This window comes from Babylonia areolata, chromosome 3 (assembly GCF_041734735.1).
Source record: "Babylonia areolata isolate BAREFJ2019XMU chromosome 3, ASM4173473v1, whole genome shotgun sequence".
Lineage (NCBI taxonomy): Eukaryota > Metazoa > Mollusca > Gastropoda > Neogastropoda > Buccinidae > Babylonia > Babylonia areolata.
The window spans coordinates 13,027,436-13,047,058 of record NC_134878.1 but is presented as its reverse complement, the minus strand read 5'-3'; the positions used below and the strand labels follow the sequence as shown (position 1 = coordinate 13,047,058).

Here is a 19,623-nt window from a genome sequence, read left to right as displayed (position 1 = left end):
ACTCACCCCAAGCACAGAAGTGGAGGGGTATCGAAACTGAGGTCGCCATGAGAGCAGGGCATGGCCACAGACTTTGGATACTGTTCAGTTGTTTATATTGATGATGATGGAGGAGGAGGAGGATGACGATGACGACAATGATGTTGCTATGGAGTCCATTTTGGTTTAGGACTGCATGACAAGGCTGTACTCAACGCTCTCTGTCATAACGAATCCCGGTGTTAACCAGGCCTGAGACTGAGATACAGACACTTGCAGTGTTGGTCAGGTAATTTGAGCAACACACCCAAAGACGCATCCTTGACGTGGATGACACTCGACTGTGTGGTCGCAGTCTCCCCATTTTAGCCCACAGCACACTCAACTCTGGGTAGGAGCCGGCCACAGGCCGAAAAACCCACCTCCGTTGGGATTCAGTCGAACCCGCGTCTTCCCAACCATCAGTCCGCGACGCCAACCACTTCGCCACGGCGGCTGGTGCTTTGATCAGTTTATTGTTGACGAGCATTCAGGTTCATGTTCAGGTTACTAGGGGCGATGCCAAGCATCGTAGCCTTGCGGCTTTATACGCCCCATCGTGGTTTTTTTGGTGTTTTTTTTTTGTTTGTTTGTGTGTTGTTGTTTTTTTGCCAGGTACTCCCAAGCCGGCCCAGGCTCACTTTTGACTATGAAAGTCAAACATTGTTTTCTTTATATCGTGGTCATCAATAAGCTTTTTAAAGGCATTCATGTCAGGTGCACGTTTAATTTCTGGGGTTAGTCTATTCCAATTGTTAGTTACTCTGTAGCTAAGAACATATTTTCTAATGTTGCTACAACAATGTTGCTTCTGAATTTTGTCCGTCGGTACTGTTACGAGTGACAATGTTAGTTTGTGGATCAGCTAAAGAAACATGTTTTGTCAATGTCATCAACATTATTATATATTTTATACGCTTGTATCAAGTCCCCTCAAGTCTTAAAGATGTACTGTTCTGGATCTGGATCTGGATCGATACGTCGTTACATCCATTTACTGGCATAAACGCGACGGGGGGGGGGGGGGGGGGGGGGGGGGGGGGGGGGGCAGCACGTTGGTCGTTGGTGTTACTGGCTTCTGGCTTTTGCCAGAGCCGATTTAAAACTATCCACTGACTTTTTGTGGACGATGATGTTGTCCAGAAATGTGAAGGTATGCTTGATAATACCAATTCTCTGATCGATTTGCCTCAGTTACTTCATTATGCATGCAATATGTTTGTCAAAGTAGTTTTTTTTTTTTAATCAAAAATAATATCAAAATCATTTTCTTCGTATATACCAAAGAATTTTGGTATTAATTGGTTGAAGCAGACAATAAAGTACTTTGATATGCAAAGAAAAAAAAGGACTGTTATTCATTTCTTACGATATTCCCTTTTGGTTAAATATTATAGTTTGGTGTAAAAAGACGTTCATCAACTTCCGACGCGGGTGCCATGCTGGAGAAACTGGACGTGTTTTTGTTGTAGAACTTTCAGTTTTATTTATCGCTTATTTTTGTGTTTTTTCATACCATAGAAAAGGTCATGAGTGCTAAAGACAATACTGATCCTGACGAGCCTAGACGGAAAGCTCAGAAGACACATAGGGCTGCTTACATGAACAGCCAGTTTCGATCACCAGATTTCGCGAGTTACTTTGCGGACTCGTTTCTGTCAAAATCACAATGGAAAGATGGTGAGTATTGCCAAAAAACAACAATATCCAGGCTAGGAATTCGTGCATGCCCAGTTATTCCTCCCCAACTAAGTTTATGAAAATGAAGTCGTGCGCTTTTGTCTACTCGTGCCACTGTGCTAGAACTAGTTACCGTCACGAAACTTTGCGATATCCGCATGTCTTATCATATCATATCATATCATATCAGTATCAAGGTGTGCAGGCCTGACAAAGCCTTTTGCCCGCTTGAAGTGGGGAAGAAAAAGAGAGTCCCCACATATGTCTGGTACACTTTTCAACATTGAGTGCGCAGTGCTTGAAAAATCAGTAAATTAAATATGTAAATGAGTTTTGTATTTTAAAATATTTAAATGAATATCAAGATAATTTTTAAATGTATTCACAGTTCCTGCGGAAACAACATCTTGTGACAAATTATTCCAAACATTTGTTACTCTGTTAGTAAAGAAATGTGCAAATCTGGAAGTTTTTACTGAAACTTTTAATAGTTTGTAGAAATGGCCTCTTGTGGCACTGTTCTCATTCAATGTAAACAAAGAGTTTATAGTTCTGCTGTCATATAATCCATGTGACATTTTATACATCTCTATTAAATCACCATGCAGTCTTCTATATTCTAAACTAGGTAACTGAAGTGTTTGCAAACTATTTTCATAGTCCATATCAGCAAAGCCAATGATTCTTTTAGTAAATCTTCATTGAACATTTTCAATACTGTCTATATGTTTCACTAAACCGTATTCCAAACAACATTCCCATATTCTAAGACTGGCCTGACTAATGACTTAAATAATGGCACCATTATGTCTTTACTTTTACACTGTATATTTCCAAGTAACTTTCCAGTCAGTCTATTGGCTTTTTTAATGGTTTCATTAACATGAACATCAAAAGAGAGACCAGAGTCAACGATGACTCCAAGATCTCTCTCCGATGAAGTCTCCTGCAAGTCCGTACCATCCATATAATACTTATAATGTGGATTATTTCTGCCTACGTGTAAAACTTTACATTTATTGCTATTAAATTTAATTTGCCATCTATCAGTCCAGTGTACTAAATTATCAATACTAACTTGTAATTTCAATCTACCAACATCAGAATCTACTTCCTCATAGATCTTTGTATCATCTGCAAAGATTTTCACAAAACAGTCTAGTATGTCAGTTTACAGTCAACAGCTGATAATTTGTCATCGATCAATATGCTAGAAATCACCAGAACACACCTCTAATTTGGTCGTTTTCCAGTGGTCAGTTTGGAATTCCTCACTTCTTTTTAAAAGTAGCTTGGCCTGGATCTCAGAACGACACAAAGCTTGGTACTTCATGCAGATCCTGACACCCAATTTTTGTTATTACCATCTATGTTCCCTTCTGATTCTATTGTCTTGTTACTGATCAATATACTTTAATACTTAGGGAATGGAAAGACAAGGTGATCAGGGGCAAACAAAACACTATAATAGTTGATTAGGCGTGATGCAGCTGTTGTAGTGTCAAAGTCATGGATTGTTATTTAATGTCCACCCATCCCTTTAACAGGGTATCTCCGATAAGGTTAGGATTTAAATAATTCAAATGTTTGATATATTACATTTTTTTTTTTAAAGTTTGAAAGTGGTATGAAAATTCAATGTTGCTAGTAAAACTAGCTCCTTCATTCAGTGAGCTCCATCTTGACAATGCTTCAGCTTTGAATGCAAAATCCCACTCTGTGATTGGCGAACATCAATGCGCTCTGTGATTGGCTTAGAAAGCCCGTAAGGGAATGCTGTTTTCTTGTAGAAGTTAACCCAACCGTCATAAAATAGCCACTGTGTGGTAGGATAAAAATGGGGGATTGGGGTGAGACTAACATGTCCTTGCATATGTCACTGTCATGCTTTGATTCTCTCCACCTTCCCGTTCTTTATCCAGGCACCACCTAACCAGGTGGTTACCTTTTCTAGGTGTGTTACTGATCCTCAGGCAATCCAATATCATATGATTGCTTGCATGTTTTGATTTTATCATTAGTTTATCATTTGGTGGCCTGAACAATACTTATATTATCCTAAGAGAACAATTGAGAGATTGATGACTTGGGTGAGTGTTGCATATTATGGACGGTGAAAGTGAAATTTTTATTAGAGTTAGTACAGAGTACTTTTTCATACAATTGAATTTGTTGAGTGTGTTGACTGCTGGCTGCATTATTTGAGGCATAAAGAAAGAAAACTAACTGTAAATCTGTGGTTGCAGTGCATGGATGTTTGTTTATGGAACTGATTCCAGATTTTGTAAAATCATTACTTTTGCTTAAAATTGATTAAACTAAAGCAGCAGAGATCTGTACAACAGATGTATATTTTTGTTTTCTTTGATTAGATTATAGAATATTTACAAGTGTTTGAATGCTGTGTTTCAGAGCATACAGGTGTAGAGGTTTTTACAACACCTTTCCGCCATGCTTCCCTTCCCAACTTCGTACCTGATAAAGAGTACCTTGAGCAGTTGATTGTGGAGCTTTCAAGTCTGGACATGAACGAGAAAAACAATGACCTGTACAAATTCAAACAGGTACAGTTTTAATATGTTAAAAATAGAAAATTAATAACTATTTGATGTTCTTAATATCTGCTGTATTTGTCACAGTTTGGAGACATTTTTCTTTTCAATTTGTACTTTGTTTATTTATTTTTTTTAACGTCAAACTCAGAAAGGGAGAAAACAGCCCATTTCAAAATGGCAGTCACCATCATGTATATTGTACATCACTTGAAGTTGATTCATTGTCTGCTGACCCCTCTCACATCAGCATGTATTAAGCACATGTCAAATTTGTGCATTCATAAACATGATTTGTGCTGAGTTATTAGGCAAATTTCTGGAGAGAAAAATCTTGAGAGTGCAAAAGAAAATCTCTGTCACACACACACACATACACACACACACACACACACACACACACACTCACTCACTCACTCACTTATACACACTCACACAGACACTTTCCTGTGCACGGTGAATATGAGTTCACTGCCCTTATTTGCTATGGCCATAAAAGGCCACAGGACCCATAATGTTGATGACTTTAACTAGTTTAAGCAGAACAGATGCTTACTGATGCATGCTGGTCAGGTCTCAGGATTTTCTATTCCAGACTTTCGCATCTTTCTTCTGAATGTAAAAAATTGGGTAAGATATTAATATTAAACATTGAAAGAATATGGAGAAAGTTGATGTTTGTTTGTTTTGCTTTGTTTCAGAGCATGGAGCTGAAGCATGTGAATTCACCCTGTATCAACATCTTTAGGTAAATGGTTATCAGATTAATATAATCAGAGGTTCTTTAACTCAGCTGTACTGAGGAACATAAAATACAGTAGACAAGAAGAACATATGAATTATGAGTCTTAAAATTTTTTTTTTTTTAAAAAGGCTGACAATGTTAGGTGTTGGGATACCATGTTTGCTTTCTTAAAGTGACTTAAACCGAAGGATTTTCATCCACACTTTCAGCCAGAACACACACAAGCACACATTTATACATGTGTACACACACACACACACACACACACACACACACACACACACACACACACACACACACACACACACACACACACACACACACACACACACACACACACACACACACACACACACACTCACACACACTCTCACTCACTCACTCACTCACTCACTCACTTGGGTGTAGAAACATTTGGTTCAGTTGCTGCTTCTCTACATTTTTTGTCTGTAGCTCCAACTTCATTTATCTCTGCAAGTGAGCTTTTACATGTATTGACAGGTTTTCGTTTACACCCACACTTTAGGCAGCCACACTTCAAAGTTCATCTCGGGGGGGGGGGGGGGGGGGGTTCAGGTTTTTTTGTTTTTTTTCACATTAGACGGTCCTGTTATGCTGTAAAAGTTTAGTATTCTTTCTGTGTGACAAAAGTTGTTTTTGTTTTATCAGTATGATGTTTTTATTCTTTTTTCTATATCTAACTTTACAAGCAGCTAGGTGTAAACTTATCGTTTCTTATTATCATATTTCAGAGATATTTTGCAAGAGCAGCTGTTGCCATGGTTTCGTGATGTCACAAGGTTTCCTCTCAATGACAAAGTGGATATGTTCTGTTCCAACTATGATTATACAGGTAATCTTTTTATTGTTTTACTTTATAGAGAAAGAAAAAATAAATTCAGGGTTTTGTTTGCTTTTATTCATTCATTTTATTGTTACTGTTGAGTTATTAGACCTGTTTAATGTTTAGGATTTCTGTGGACATGAAGAGCCAAATTAAAGTTTTTAGACAGTAACCAAACAGAAATGATCAGTTCATTCAAGAATTCCTGTGAGTCGTGGCAAACATTTGATTTATTTTAAAAAAAAAGGTGGTGGTGGTGGTAGTGGAAGATGAAATTTCAAAGAGAAAAAGAATTGTACTGAAATTGAAAGAAATGGTGCTGCATACTGAATACTGTAGCTGGCTTCTGCTGCTCATTTTTTTTTTTTTTTTTTTTTAACATCTGCTAGGATTTCTTTTTGATCTATGATTTCTTAATATTGCCACTTTTTGGCTCACATGTGTGTTTACACATAACATGAATCTACAAGTAATATAACTAACTTGGATCAGACACGACAGTCACAATAGCCGAATGGTTAAACTTAAAGCATTGGACTCATTCAATCTGAGGGTCCTAGGTTTGAATCTTGGTAACAGCCCCTGGTGGGAAAAGGGAGGAGATTTTTCCGATCTCAGCTATTGCACTCGTTACTGAGTGACTTAATGGTGTAAACCATTGACTTACAGATACGCTGCTGTGCCATGATGATGAACTGGAGGAGCGGTACATTGCTTACATCTACTACCTGGTCCCTGACTCCTGGTGTCAGGAGGATGGTGGAACGCTGGACTTGTTTGACACTGATGGTGAGTGGCCAAACACAGAAATATTCAGGGTTCATACAGAGATTTGCAAGTCTGGAAAAGTCTTGGGGGAGAAAAAAAGAGAAAACCATCTCAAGGGTAGGAAAAGTCTTGGAAAATTATGTTTTGCTCTTCACAGTCTGGAAAAGTTTATATTGTTTGTTGTTTTTTTTTTTTTTTTTCAGTTTTGAATTCTAATCATGAAACCCTTGACCAGAACCATTTAACAAAGAGTTCTGTGTGATTACAAAAACAAACATATAAACAAAAGAAAAGTGATATCAGGTTACCCACTGATGTCTTTCATTAATAGTATAGCAGAATATTTCATTCAGTTTGACTTTGTGCTTGCTATGGACATTTTTCAGTTTGGTCTAGAAGGGCCTGGAAAAGGTACTGAATTTTCTTTGGTCACATTTGTGGGAATTTTAGTCTTTGCTGATCATGTTTTAACATTTTAGCGTTTGGCTTTTAAGCATCAGTCAGCTCTTCACCCTGAAACTTGAGTGTTTGATTTAATCGTTAAAGTGGGTAGCAGTGGATGGGCCATAAAATTAGCCAAGAGAAGGCAGAAGAAGAACTGTTGTGCCAGTAATTTTGTTCACACAGTAGTATGTCATGCGAACAGTTTGGGTCACCTGACCGTAAACCCATATTTACTGTTATTCAGCTAAGTGAGTTTCCATCTGCAACAAGATAAAATATCAAACTAATGGAACAAGGGCAGTTATTTTCATATTTGTATGGGGTTGACTCGAAAGCATTTTTACACCTGTATGTCTTGTAGACACCTGTCATTGCCAGGTTGCTGGGTTACTTATTAATTCTTGTTACTGATCTCATTGTTCATTTTATAATTCTGTTAAATGGCAAAAGATGAATTTTTTGTATTGTGAGCTTGATAGTGATATAACAGATGCAAAGTCAGATGAAGAAACCAACCATCTTTTTGTTTCATGGGTACAGTGTGTTCTCTTGCTCAGTCAGATTGACTGCTGACTGATAAACCTAAGATGTGTATTTATAAATGGAGAATTGCAGTGCATTACAATTTGTGGTAACTAAGCTTTATTGTTTGGGACTGGCTGCACACAGTAATGATTGCTGACTGACCCATTTACTGTGCCACTCACCTGCAATCGCGTTTTTCTGTTCCGCAGACAAAGGACAACCAAACAACATTGTCAAGTCCATCGTACCAGCCAAGAACTTGTTTCTGTTCTTTGAGGTGTCACCTGGATCGTTTCATCAGGTAAGAGTCTGAGACCAAGAGCAGTTTGCTGGGCTGCTTTCTGCACATAGTGCTTGGCAGCAGATGCCAAGTAGTTCACGTATTGCACTCTCTATAAATAGTATTCATTATGTTTACATCATTCAGTTGTTAAAACTAGTTTTCTCAGCTTAACTATATTTTTTTATGTTCACTTTCTTTTCCTGTCATTCCAGTGTTAAAACATGACAAAAAATGTGACTGGAGTTTGTGCAGTTTGTCTCATGTTATTTTTGCTCCTTTTTCAGGTATGGCGTTATTGTTGGCTTTTTTTAATTTTTTTTTTTTTAGTGTGTGTGTGTATGGTATTATTTATAACACAGTTTTAAGTATGCTTCAAACCTTTGTCAGGACTGCAGCAAGATAAAAGAAGATAAATGAAAAAAAAAAAAGGTTTGGTTATAAAACAGTATTTTACTTCCTTCCTCCCTTCTTTATCCCAGGTTATCGATACAGTTAACTTGGAAATCAGTTGCTTGAGGGATTGTATTTGTTTTTGGTTGTTTTTTTTTCAAAAATTTAGATTTAAAAATTGTATTGTTAAAAAAGAAAAATCTCTGTGCTTGCTGACGCAGGTGGCTGAAGTGCTGGCAGAGGACAAAACACGGCTGGCCATCAGTGGCTGGTTTCATGGACCTCCTGTCAGACGACCCCCACCCTACGTGGAGCCGCCAATGCCAGTTAGCGCTTGTGGGAGCATCAAGGTGGGTTTCCCATGGCTGCCTGTGCCACGGCTCTGTTGTTGGCATGTGTACAGGTCTGTCTTCTGAGACTGTGCGGAACAAGCCGTCATCAGTGTTGGTTACGTTTGGCTGTGTCTGTACCTGTGTCTTGTCTTTTAGTTTCATTCATTCATTTAAAAAGAAATCCCTGCGTTTTGTTTTATTTCATTATCTGTGTGCTTAGATTTTATGTCTTTTGTTTATTTGTTTGTTTATGTATTTATTCATGAATTTAATGATGTATCCATTTATTTGTTTATGCACTTTTTTTTTCTTTTCTCTTTTCTTTTCTTTCCTTTTTTTTCTCTTTTTTTTTTCTCCTCAAGGCCTGACAAAGCACGTTGGGTTAATCTGCTGGTTCAGGCATCTGCTTATTAGATGTGGTGTAGCGTATCTGAATTTGTCCGAACGCAGTGATGCTTCCTTGAGTAACTGAATTGAACTGTACCTGCCAATGTTAGGGGCAGAAGCCCTCCCCCCTCCTCCCTCCTGTGGTATGCTGGGGGTCTTTCTGTATAAGTAACTTTCCCCCACCTTCTGGAAATTCTGTCCTAGAAATTTCCTGTTTTCTGTTGCTCTCTTTGTTTCTGCCTTTTTTTTTTTTTTCTTCTTCTTCTTCTTCTTCTTCTTTCCATTTAGTGTGCTTTTTCTTCCTTCCCAGTCCATCCTCCTCTTCTTTTTTTTTCTTTTTTTTTTTTTCTTTTTCTTCTTCTTTCCATTTAGTGTGCTTTTTCTTCCTTCCCAGTCCATCCTCCTCTTCTTTTTTTTTTTTTTTTTTTTTTCTTTTTCTTCTTCTTTCCATTTAGTGTGCTTTTTCTTCCTTCCCAGTCCATCCTCCTCTTCTTTTTTTTTTTCTTTTTTTTTTTTCTTCTTCTTCTTCTTTCCATTTAGTGTGCTTTTTCTTCCTTCCCAGTCCATCCTCCTCTTCTTTTTTTTTTCTTTTTTTTTTTTCTTTTTCTTCTTCTTTCCATTTAGTGTGCTTTTTCTTCCTTCCCAGTCCATCCTCCTCTTCTTTTTTTTTCTTTTCTTTTTTTTCTTTTTCTTCTTCTTTCCATTTAGTGTGCTTTTTCTTCCTTCCCAGTCCATCCTCCTCTTCTTTTTTTCTTTTCTTTTTTTTTCTTCTTTTTCTTCTTCTTTCCATTTAGTGTGCTTTTTCTTCCTTCCCAGTCCATCCTCCTCTTCTTTTTTTCTTTTCTTTTTTTTTCTTCTTTTTCTTCTTCTTTCCATTTAGTGTGCTTTTTCTTCCTTCCCAGTCCATCCTCCTCTTCTTTTTTTTTTTCTTTTTTTTTTTTCTTTTTCTTCTTCTTTCCATTTAGTGTGCTTTTTCTTCCTTCCCAGTCCATCCTCCTCTTCTTTTTTTTTCTTTTTTCTTTTTTTCTTTTTCTTTACCAACAAACCTTGACACTTTTTTCTGACTTTTCCATATACTGCCTGTACTGTTTGCTAAGGCGATTAGGTAGTTATATTATGAACACTGGGATGGGCACTAGCTGTCCATTCAACAGTGTTATTTGCCAAGAAATTTTGGGCTTTTTTAAGAATATTTTTTGTGTGTAGTTTTGAACTACTTGTTATCCTTTTTTTTTTTTTTTTTTTTTTTTTTACACAATTCGTTGTTATCTGAAGATGATACTTTGATAGACCAGGTGGAATGGCTGACATTCTTAGCACAGTCTAGTCATATTTGCCTGAAGGAGCTTGATGGTGAAGAAGCAGTTAAAACTTTTAATGGTATTGTTTTAGCGCCCACAAATGTACCATTCATGTCTACTTTTATATCAGTGTTTTGTCACTCTGGATTAGAATTTATTAGTTTACCATCAAGCTGATGTACATGTCGATCAGTTGTGTTTCTGAAAGGATGACGAGTTTTTTGACTGGATCAACCCTGTCTACCTGAGCCAGGATATCCAGAATGAGATTCGAGAAAGATTTGAAGCAGAGTCAGAGCTGGAACTTACCAACTTTCTCAAGGCAAGTGCAGCACCTGTCAAGTCTTTCTGAAGGTTTTTTTTTTTTTTTGCTTTTTTTTTTTTTCTAACTTCCCTTAGGGAAAATGTAACATGTGCTTGTGAAAAAAGACAGTAAAAGTTTATGTAGTTTTTCCAAGCATGCATTTGAACATTTGGGGAAGCCTAGAAATGATCATTAATACTTAGGTTGGACATTATTGTCATATGGTTCATTAATTTCACTTTCTCAGGCACAAATACATACCTTGACTTGTGTATGTGTATGCATTAATGACAAACTTAATTCATGCTCCTTTGTTTATTCTTTAATGTAATGTCTTTTCACTGTAATACTAATAGACAAAAAAATTCATGCTGTATGTGTGCTCTTATTAAGTGACTTTTGATATAATGTTGCCTAATAAAGCATTTTAAAGTCTTCAGTGGGACTCTTAGTGTGCCACTGTTGCCTTTATCCAGCTGGTCCAGGTTCACAAATTTATTTTCGTAATTGTCCATTGTAACTTTGATGGATAGTGTAATGTATAATATCATGTGTTTTGTAAAGCACCCAGAGCAGGTTTCTTGATAGTGTGCTATGTAATATCCATTATTATTTGTAGTCGTTGTATTTCTTGTTAAGAATGTCAGTGCGTTAGATCCAGTATTTAGAGGTGATTCTAATGCTGATTTCAGGAGGAGAAATATGAACAGCTGCTGGCAGCTTTGTCCAATCAGGAGAGGACGTGGACCCACCGTGGGCCTCCCAACAAACGGTATCTCTTGTTGTGTTCTGTGTCCATTCAGCATTGTCATGTCTTTGTCAAGCGTCAAGCTAGCACGTCTGTTCTTTCCCTCAGCTTGACATAAACCATGCTTCATTGATAGACTGGATATTTTCATTCCAGTAAATCCCTGTAGCAGCAACTTAAAAGATGTTCATCATTTGATGTTTGTGGGGAAAGAAACCAAACCAAACAAAACCAAGGGAGGGAGGTACAAGACACAAATTCAGTGGTTGACAATTGCAACTCTGGATCAGTTTCCATTTTTGTGACTTCGGGCAATTTTTTGTGAATGCTTAACAATGTTAGTCACGCTTCATGAGCTGTTCAGTTCACCTGTTGAATATATTTGAACATTCATCTCCATTATGTAGAACATTTCTGTCTGAGAAAGAAAGGAAAGGGATGTAGCAATCTGTTTTTGCTGCTATTCAGCATCTTAACTTGGAATCATGGATTTGTTTTTACAATCATATTTCCATGTTGAAACCTTGTCTATGTTGTGATTGTGCACCTTGCCGAATTCCTCATGTGAGATAATAAAGTTGAAATGCCAGTCTCCATCATACAGAGACACACAATACAACTGGTGCTGTGCGTTCACAGGAAGAAAGGAGGGTGGCAGAAAGGTTAAGGTGCTTATTTGCCAACACAGTGTCCATCAGGGTCTGATTTTGAATTCCAGTCTCACCCTTTCTCCCAAGTTTGGAAAATCAAATTGAGCGTCTACGTATTTGGATGAAATAGTAGACCAAGGTCCTATGTGCAGAATGCACTTTGCACGGTGAAAAAGAACCCATGGCAAGATAGGTGTTGTCCTTTGCAAAATTCTGTAGCAGAAATCCACTCTGCAGAAATCCACTTTGATAGGGACACACACACACACACACACACACATATATATATATATATATATATTCATACATTCATGGCCTAAGCGTGTTGGGTTATGCTGCTGGTCAGGCATCTGCCTAGCAGATGTGGTGTAGCATATATTTGTTTTGAATGCAGTGACGCCTCCTTGAGAAACAGTTGTACAACAAGGGGCTGTGCATGTGCAGGAACTATGATGTGTGTCTGGCGGACCACCTGCCCCCAACAGCTGAAAGCTTCCTGAAGGTCTTGCAGTCGGATGCCATGTTCTTGGTGCTGAGTGCCATGACGGGTCTGCACCTGTACATCAGCAGCCCTCGGGAAGCGGGGGAGGCTGGCGCCAGTGATGCCAGTGAGTGTGGGCAGCCAGTGTAGCTGTAGTGTTTGTGTGTGGTACAGCTGTTTGTGTGTTGGGGGGTGGGGGTCAGTGCATGCATGCAAAGATGCCTACTGTTAAGATTTTTCACCATGTTGTGTTACGTTCGATTGCAGTTTGTTCGGACTTAACACCAACGTCAAAGTTGTTCTGACAAGTTCATTTTTGACTACGTAGCATGGTCATATACTTTCCTGTCATACGCTCTAGACCTATTGCTTACGAGGCCAGGGTAGTTACTACTTACCTTGGTCTCATGTGATGATGCTCAGCTAATTGTGTGCATGTTTACATTGAAACAGCATTGAGTGGACCAGTCAGCTTAATCATAGCTATCACACAGTATTGCAGGTTGGCCCAAGTGTTTGTATGCCTTGTAGATAAAATGTACGTTTGCTGATGTGGCTTGGAGTCCAAGTGTTCCTACCAAATGCAGAATGTTCCTACCAAATTCAAATTGTTCCTACCAAATTTTCTGATTGTTCCTACAAACACTTGACAGGGTTTGGCTCCATCTAATAACACTTCTAGTGAATAGACGTAAAACTGAAAATCTCACAGGGCTTGGCATCTCTGTGGATGGGTGGCTGTGTGTGTGTGTGTGTGTCAGGGAGTGCATGCATGTATGTGGATAATGAAATACTGTGTACACATGTGTGGGTCTGTTTGCAGGAGGGGACAACGCCAAGTGCCGGGTAGAGGTGCAGAGGTTCAAGCACGGCAGCTACACCTTGCTGCACGACACAGACCCCCTTGTAGGGGAGATGGCCCTGGACATTGTTCTGTTTGTGGGAGGAAAGGGTGAGTCTCCTAACCATTCTGCAGGCTAGGCTTCATACAATGTCATGCATGTCTAGAGGAGAGACTTGGAAAAGTTGTGAGAACCTTTCTTTTTTTCTTTTTCTTTTTCTTTTTTTTGTCCAGGGCTGGAGAATTCTTGGGAAAATATGCTTTTCCCTTCAGGTTCAGAAAACGTCTTGGAAATTGAATGAAACCCTCGACCAGTACCATTCAACAAAGAGGTGGATTAAAAAGAAACAGAAACAACCTAACATATAAACAAATAAAAGTGGTGGAAATTGAATTTTGATACCAGCATATCCGCTGATTACTTTTATCAGTAGTATAACAAACACACTTTATTTTATATTCAGATTGGCTTTGGTTATAGTATGGAAATTTTTTAGTCTTGTCTTGAAAAAGTATAGAATTTTATTTGGTTAAATCTGTGGAAAAAAAATCACCACGGCTACTAACAGACTAGTTTCCTGCTTGATGTTGACACTCTAAATCTGCATGGTCATCATGAGATTATCCTTCAAGTTCTTTTAGTGTGTCTACCTCAAGCTGCTTTCTAAATACGTGTATTGTGCTGACTGCCTTCCCAGAATCAACCATTAGTGATCAATTAAAAACAGCTGTTTTCTTATTACAGGCTGCTTATTAGCAGTTCTACTTTTTTCGTTTTCATATTATGCAGATTGTGTGTGTGTGAGTGAGTGAGTGCGCACAGAGCTGAGAGGAAGATCTGCACCAGGTTAGTTTTGTTGTTGCTTTGGATTGTTTTTTTCTTTTTAGTCTGAACGATATATTACACAACTTACCTGAATAGAAAATACTTTTTTTTCTCTCTTAAACGTAATTTTAGATAGAAAATTTCTTCTTATTCCAATGAACGCAGAGAACATTTTTAATATCCTTTGGATCTTGCACAAAGTTGATTTCATGTGAAACGACAGAATGCTTTGGCAACAGCCATGTTCGAAATAGTCTTTCTAAAAATTTGAGGGGGTTTGGAAATATTGTTTAACATTGTGAGCTATTTATGGCTACCCCTTAGGGAAACAATGCTGGAGTGGGAGCCATCTTAGAGCAATGTATGTTATCAGGACCGTAAACTTAAAGACAGTATCAGTAGCTCAAGGAGGTGTCACTGCGTTTGGACAAATCCATGTATTCTACACCCCATCTGCCAAGCAGATTCCTGACCAGCAGTGTAACCCAACATGCTTAGTCAGGCCTTGAGTAAATGACTATTTAGATTAAAAACTAAATAAATAATTACAAAGCACTCAAGACAGCCATTTCATCCACTCTAGGAAGACATTGTCGGGAATGGCCAGAGTGCAAAGTTGATGCAGAAGTGAAGCAACTCACAGAAGAAAACAGTAAAGAAGAGGACATCATCATATACATTGATGGCTCAGTCACCAAAGACCAGTTCAGTTGTGGACTCACTGCGAAACAAAATGGAAAAACAATTAGGGAAGAGAATGCTGTCTACAAAGTCACAACCTCCAGCCTAACGATGGAAGTTGAAGCTGTGACACATGCTCTCCAGTGGCAGTCATCTGTCCGCATGCTTCGAAACCAACATGCCATGATTCTAACGGACTCAGTGAACCTCATACAGAAAATTAAAAGTGGAATGGGAAGCCCAGAGTGGCATTTGGCAACGCGCAACTTTCAGATTCAAAAACATATATAGTCTTATTGCCTGGGACATGCAGGTGTTAGGGAAATGAGCGAGCTGACAGACTTGCTGGTAACGCAACAACAATGAGTGGCCTAAATCTAGGAAAATTGGAAATCCTCAGAAAAGTCCAAGAATACCAAAAAGAACAGGTAAAGGCCATCACACCATCGATCACCTCAAAGAAATAAAGGTAGAGAGAGGGAGCGGCCGAGAGTCTAGCATGAAAGGTAGAGCCCGATGCTTTGCAAATCAAACAAATATTGGCATCATTTCCAAACAACCATTGTGCAAATTTCTTCAAAACGAACAGTCTCTGTGGGCTTTTCCAAATACAGTAAACTGAGCAACACACTAGACACCACGTTCCTGGCATCAGATTTTTTCCTACCCCTCTTGCAGCCAATCATTGGCAGCCTGTGTGTGTATGTGCGCGTGTGGATTTGTGTGTGTGCGTGCGTGTGCACGAGTGTGTAAGGGGGGGGTATGTGTGTGTGCTTGTATGAGTGAGTGAGTGAGTGTGCTATGGAAGCTGCGATACGTAGCCTAGGAATTGGGGGGGGGGGGGGGGGGGGGGTGCAGGGTAATTTGGGAGATGGTGTGTGCGTGTATCAGGGTTCATGTGTGATTGTGCTTTCTTATCTGTGAAACTGCCTGTTTTATCTGTTATGCATGTGTGTCTATATGTTTTACATTTATTTGCTTACTTGTTTATTTATTATCATTATTGTTTTTTGATTTCATTTTTATTTATTATTATTATCATTATTATTATTATTATTATTATCATTATTATTATAATCTTTGCCAGAGAATCGACAGACAGACAGAAAATACGAAAAAACTTAGCCATATGAAGAGCACAGGAACAGGAGTCATGATGGCTGCCGGAAAAAGAGGGCGCTAGCCAGCGGGACAAAGGGGAGGTTACCTACTTCCGGGAGGTTATCGGCTGTAGTTGCTTTCGTTTTCTCCGCATAGGCGGATAGTAGTTTGCACAGGACAGGAATGTCAGACCCCTTGCCGGAGTCTGCACTAGTTGGGTCACGGTAAGTATGTTATTTAAACATAATTTTAGATAGAAAATTTCCTTTTTTCTTTTCTTTTCTTTTTTTTAAACATTATTTAAATAAAGTACATGTTTGATCAAACATTACATATCTCCCACTCACAAAGTTCATTTTGTGTTTTCAGAATGGTCTGCAGAAAGTGGTGGCTACATGTCCTATGTGGCCAAGGACGCTGTTGAAGAAGATTCTGATGTATGTAGAGAAAAGTGTATTATACTCGTTTGTGTTGTGTGAACCTTGATCATTCATCCATGAACCCATTGTGTGTATAACTGTCAGCAAACTTTTAACACCGTGGTATATAGCAGGAGGGATCGTGATATTGATGATTCATAACTCGAGTTCCAGTCTGAACTGCTTGCAGATCATAGAAACTAAATTCCTGTTTGAATGCTGCATATATCACACACACACACACAAGCACACACACACACACACAAGAATATAGAGACTTTGATCGTTTGTTTCTTGTTTGGGCATAGGATACCAAGTAACAACAACTGTTAGGGTACAATGTACAAAGTAACAACAGTAGTATTTTCACGGTTTTATAAACTGAAGAACCACTAACATATATATATATAGGAACTGTGTGCGAAAGATGAAAAGTTACATTTGTCTCCACTGTCACTCCTCTTCCTGCTTTGAACAAATTACAAGAAGTTAAAAGCTAGTTTTGGATGCAGGTATCTTTAGGGAGTAACTTTACTTTGTTGATTTGCAGATTTGGGTCATTCTGTTATAAAATGAAATTAATCTCTTGCCCACAAACACAGACATGTAGATCTTACACAAGTTTGTTTTCTTTTTTGTGTGACAGCTGTTGAAAGCAGAGCCATCTCCAAACAGCTTGGCCCTTGTCTACAAAGACCGGGAAACACTGCGCTTTATCAAGCACATCAACCACCGAGCCACCAAGGCCAAAGAATCACAGTATTATGCCATTTCTGCTACGTATTACGAGAATGCCGACTGAAAGAATTCTCCTTTAAGAAATTTTCTCTAATGGTATGCATGAGTGGTGTGCGAGACTGATACCAGAGTGACATTCGGATCTGTGTGTTTTAAGGCAACAGACGGTACATTCTTGCCATTCTGAATGATGAACAATTGTGGTGATAAAGCTGTTGAATGAGCAGATCAAGTATGTGTGTGCTTGTAGGTGCATTCTTGTATTATATATAGGTTTGAATGATGATGTAGTTTCCTGTATGATTACAAACGATACATTTGTTATGTTGAACAGTGGGCTTTTTGGATCAGTGTGAGAGGTAAGAAAACGGACATATATTTGTAACCTACAAAGTCTGATTGAGTGGTGTCTGAATCAGTGTGAGAGGTTAGAGAATGAGAGGATATTTGTAACCTATCAAGGTTTGGTTGAGGAGTGTCAACCTGGTCAGTGGGTGAATGAAAAGAACTTCGTGCATTTCTACCTCATTTTAAGTACAAGCTGTTGACTTATTATTTTCGTTTTTTGATGACTTGTATGGATATTTCCCAATTGTGGATTCATGGTTTCCGTACTGATTTTATATGTTATGTTTATTTGTACTCTTTTCAAATATTGACATGAAAAATAAAATGGTTTGTTCAGTGATGATTTTCAAAATATCGCATTACAGTTGATAAGTTTGGGTGGCTTTTACACAAGACTGTTTTTGAAATCTTCAGCAGTATTTCATTTTGGAGTGCCTGCATATCTGGTGTACGGCAGGTTTACATTCAGGAGGTTGTGAATACAGTTTTATGTTTAGCACAGTTGATTTTTTTTTTTTTTTTTAATTTAGTTGGGCAGTCCTGATATGGTCCTTGTGGTTGGCTGGACTAAAAGCAATGAAATCAAATGTTAGTGTAAATCCCAGGGCTCCCAAAATTAACTTGTAATTCTTGCTGACAACCTATACCCTGGCCCTTGCAGTGTGGGTCAACAAAGACCTAGGGGTAATGTAACTCTATTGCTTGGGGAGTTACTTGTTTGAAATTGCAGTAATGCCTTGAACGATTCCAAATTATAATAAAAACAAAACTCTTCAGACGGGGTGAAAATTATCCCCAAACTTACTCGACAATATCGAAGTATATTTTCTTGATAAACATTTGTATCATTTACAGACAACAGTTTAGTTCAAAGCAAAAGAAGGGGTGTTGTCTCTTTGGAGAGTACGAGTCTCTTTTGGCCCACAAACAATAGGAAGGGATATTGAGTGTTGCTGCTGTACAAAATTGTTGTTTTTTTACAAACCCAAAAATATGCTAAGGCATACAAAATATGTTGCATGGCAAGGATGGTGTTAGTGTAAGCATCGTGTACCCTCGCCCCCTCAAAAGTGTGTTAGTGTAGTGATGTCCCCTACCTGTATTCTCCTATTTAGGATATGATAAAAAGCATAATGGTGGTCAAGTTATGTTAGGTTTTATGTTTGTCCTTTCCTCTCCTGGGTCTTTTTATAAAGTTTATCGTACAGTTAATCACCATACATCAATCACCTGGATTTTGTGAATGTTAACTGGTGTAATTTTGTTGTATGACTGTGTTTTTAAACTTTAAAGGTTATGCAGGAGGTAATTGTAGCTATATCACTATATAGCTTGCCAGTATGTGAACGGTAGTTATTTACGCATTGGCTTGTCAATTCTGAATGGCATTTTAAAGACTCTTCTGCAGTTTATATTTTGCTTGGCTTCATCATTCCGTTTCATTTTGCTTCTTGTCATGGATCTGTAACCACATGTCAAGTCAATAAAACCATATCAATAAATGATGAGTAAGTTGGTCATATTTTGCATTTCGGTTTGAAAACTGTCATGAAATGCCAAGATGTATGAATGAATTCACATGCAAAAGGCTTCTCATTCACAAAGCCAACATTTTTACACTTCAGACATCTTGTTGCCTTATTTACTTCATCACCACAAAACCACAGGTGGTGTTATTCTGTTAAAAAGTACACATGCAAATCACAAAACGGAGTATGGCTGCCTACATGGCGGGGTAAAAACGGTCATACGCGTAAAAGCCCACTCATGTACATACGAGTGAACATGGGAGTTGCAGCCCACGAATGAAGAAGCAGACACAAATGCCTTGTCTGCAGCTGTTTACTGACCTCTTGAATGAAATCTTGCAACATGAAGTTTAGAGAAAATAAGGAAGGTGTGATATGCCCAAGTACTGTAAATGCCAATGACGTTGTTGTATAATGAGCCAGGCATCCATGATGCAGAGAATCTTTATGGTCAGCATCATTATAAAATATTACAAATATGGTGTTTGTATTTTTTTTTAAATAACAAAAGAAAAACCACAGCAACACAAGACAACTGTTTTATGTCACATTGTGTTTATTAACAATTTCATCACCATTTGTTGTGTGAATTTAATAATTAATCAAGGCATTTTCACACAAAAAACATTGCATTTTCTTTAATAATATATGCCTATAACATCTGAAGATAAAGGTTCATAGTTCTACT

General features: G+C 38.2%; 1 protein-coding gene across 1 annotated transcript; it reads left to right on the top strand.

Annotated features, from left to right (window-relative positions):
* The first annotated feature begins 1,453 nt into the window (after positions 1-1,453).
* LOC143279737 (prolyl 3-hydroxylase OGFOD1-like) lies at positions 1,454-18,903 on the top strand. The gene is made up of 13 exons (XM_076583862.1): positions 1,454-1,698; positions 4,111-4,262; positions 4,952-4,998; positions 5,748-5,848; positions 6,509-6,628; positions 7,786-7,877; positions 8,471-8,599; positions 10,478-10,591; positions 11,266-11,345; positions 12,416-12,579; positions 13,276-13,404; positions 16,271-16,338; positions 16,967-18,903. The coding sequence occupies exons 1-13, from the start codon at positions 1,548-1,550 to the stop codon at positions 17,120-17,122; spliced, it is 1,503 nt and encodes a 500-aa protein (XP_076439977.1). The 5' UTR covers positions 1,454-1,547; the 3' UTR covers positions 17,123-18,903.
* Positions 18,904-19,623: the final 720 nt, after the last annotated feature.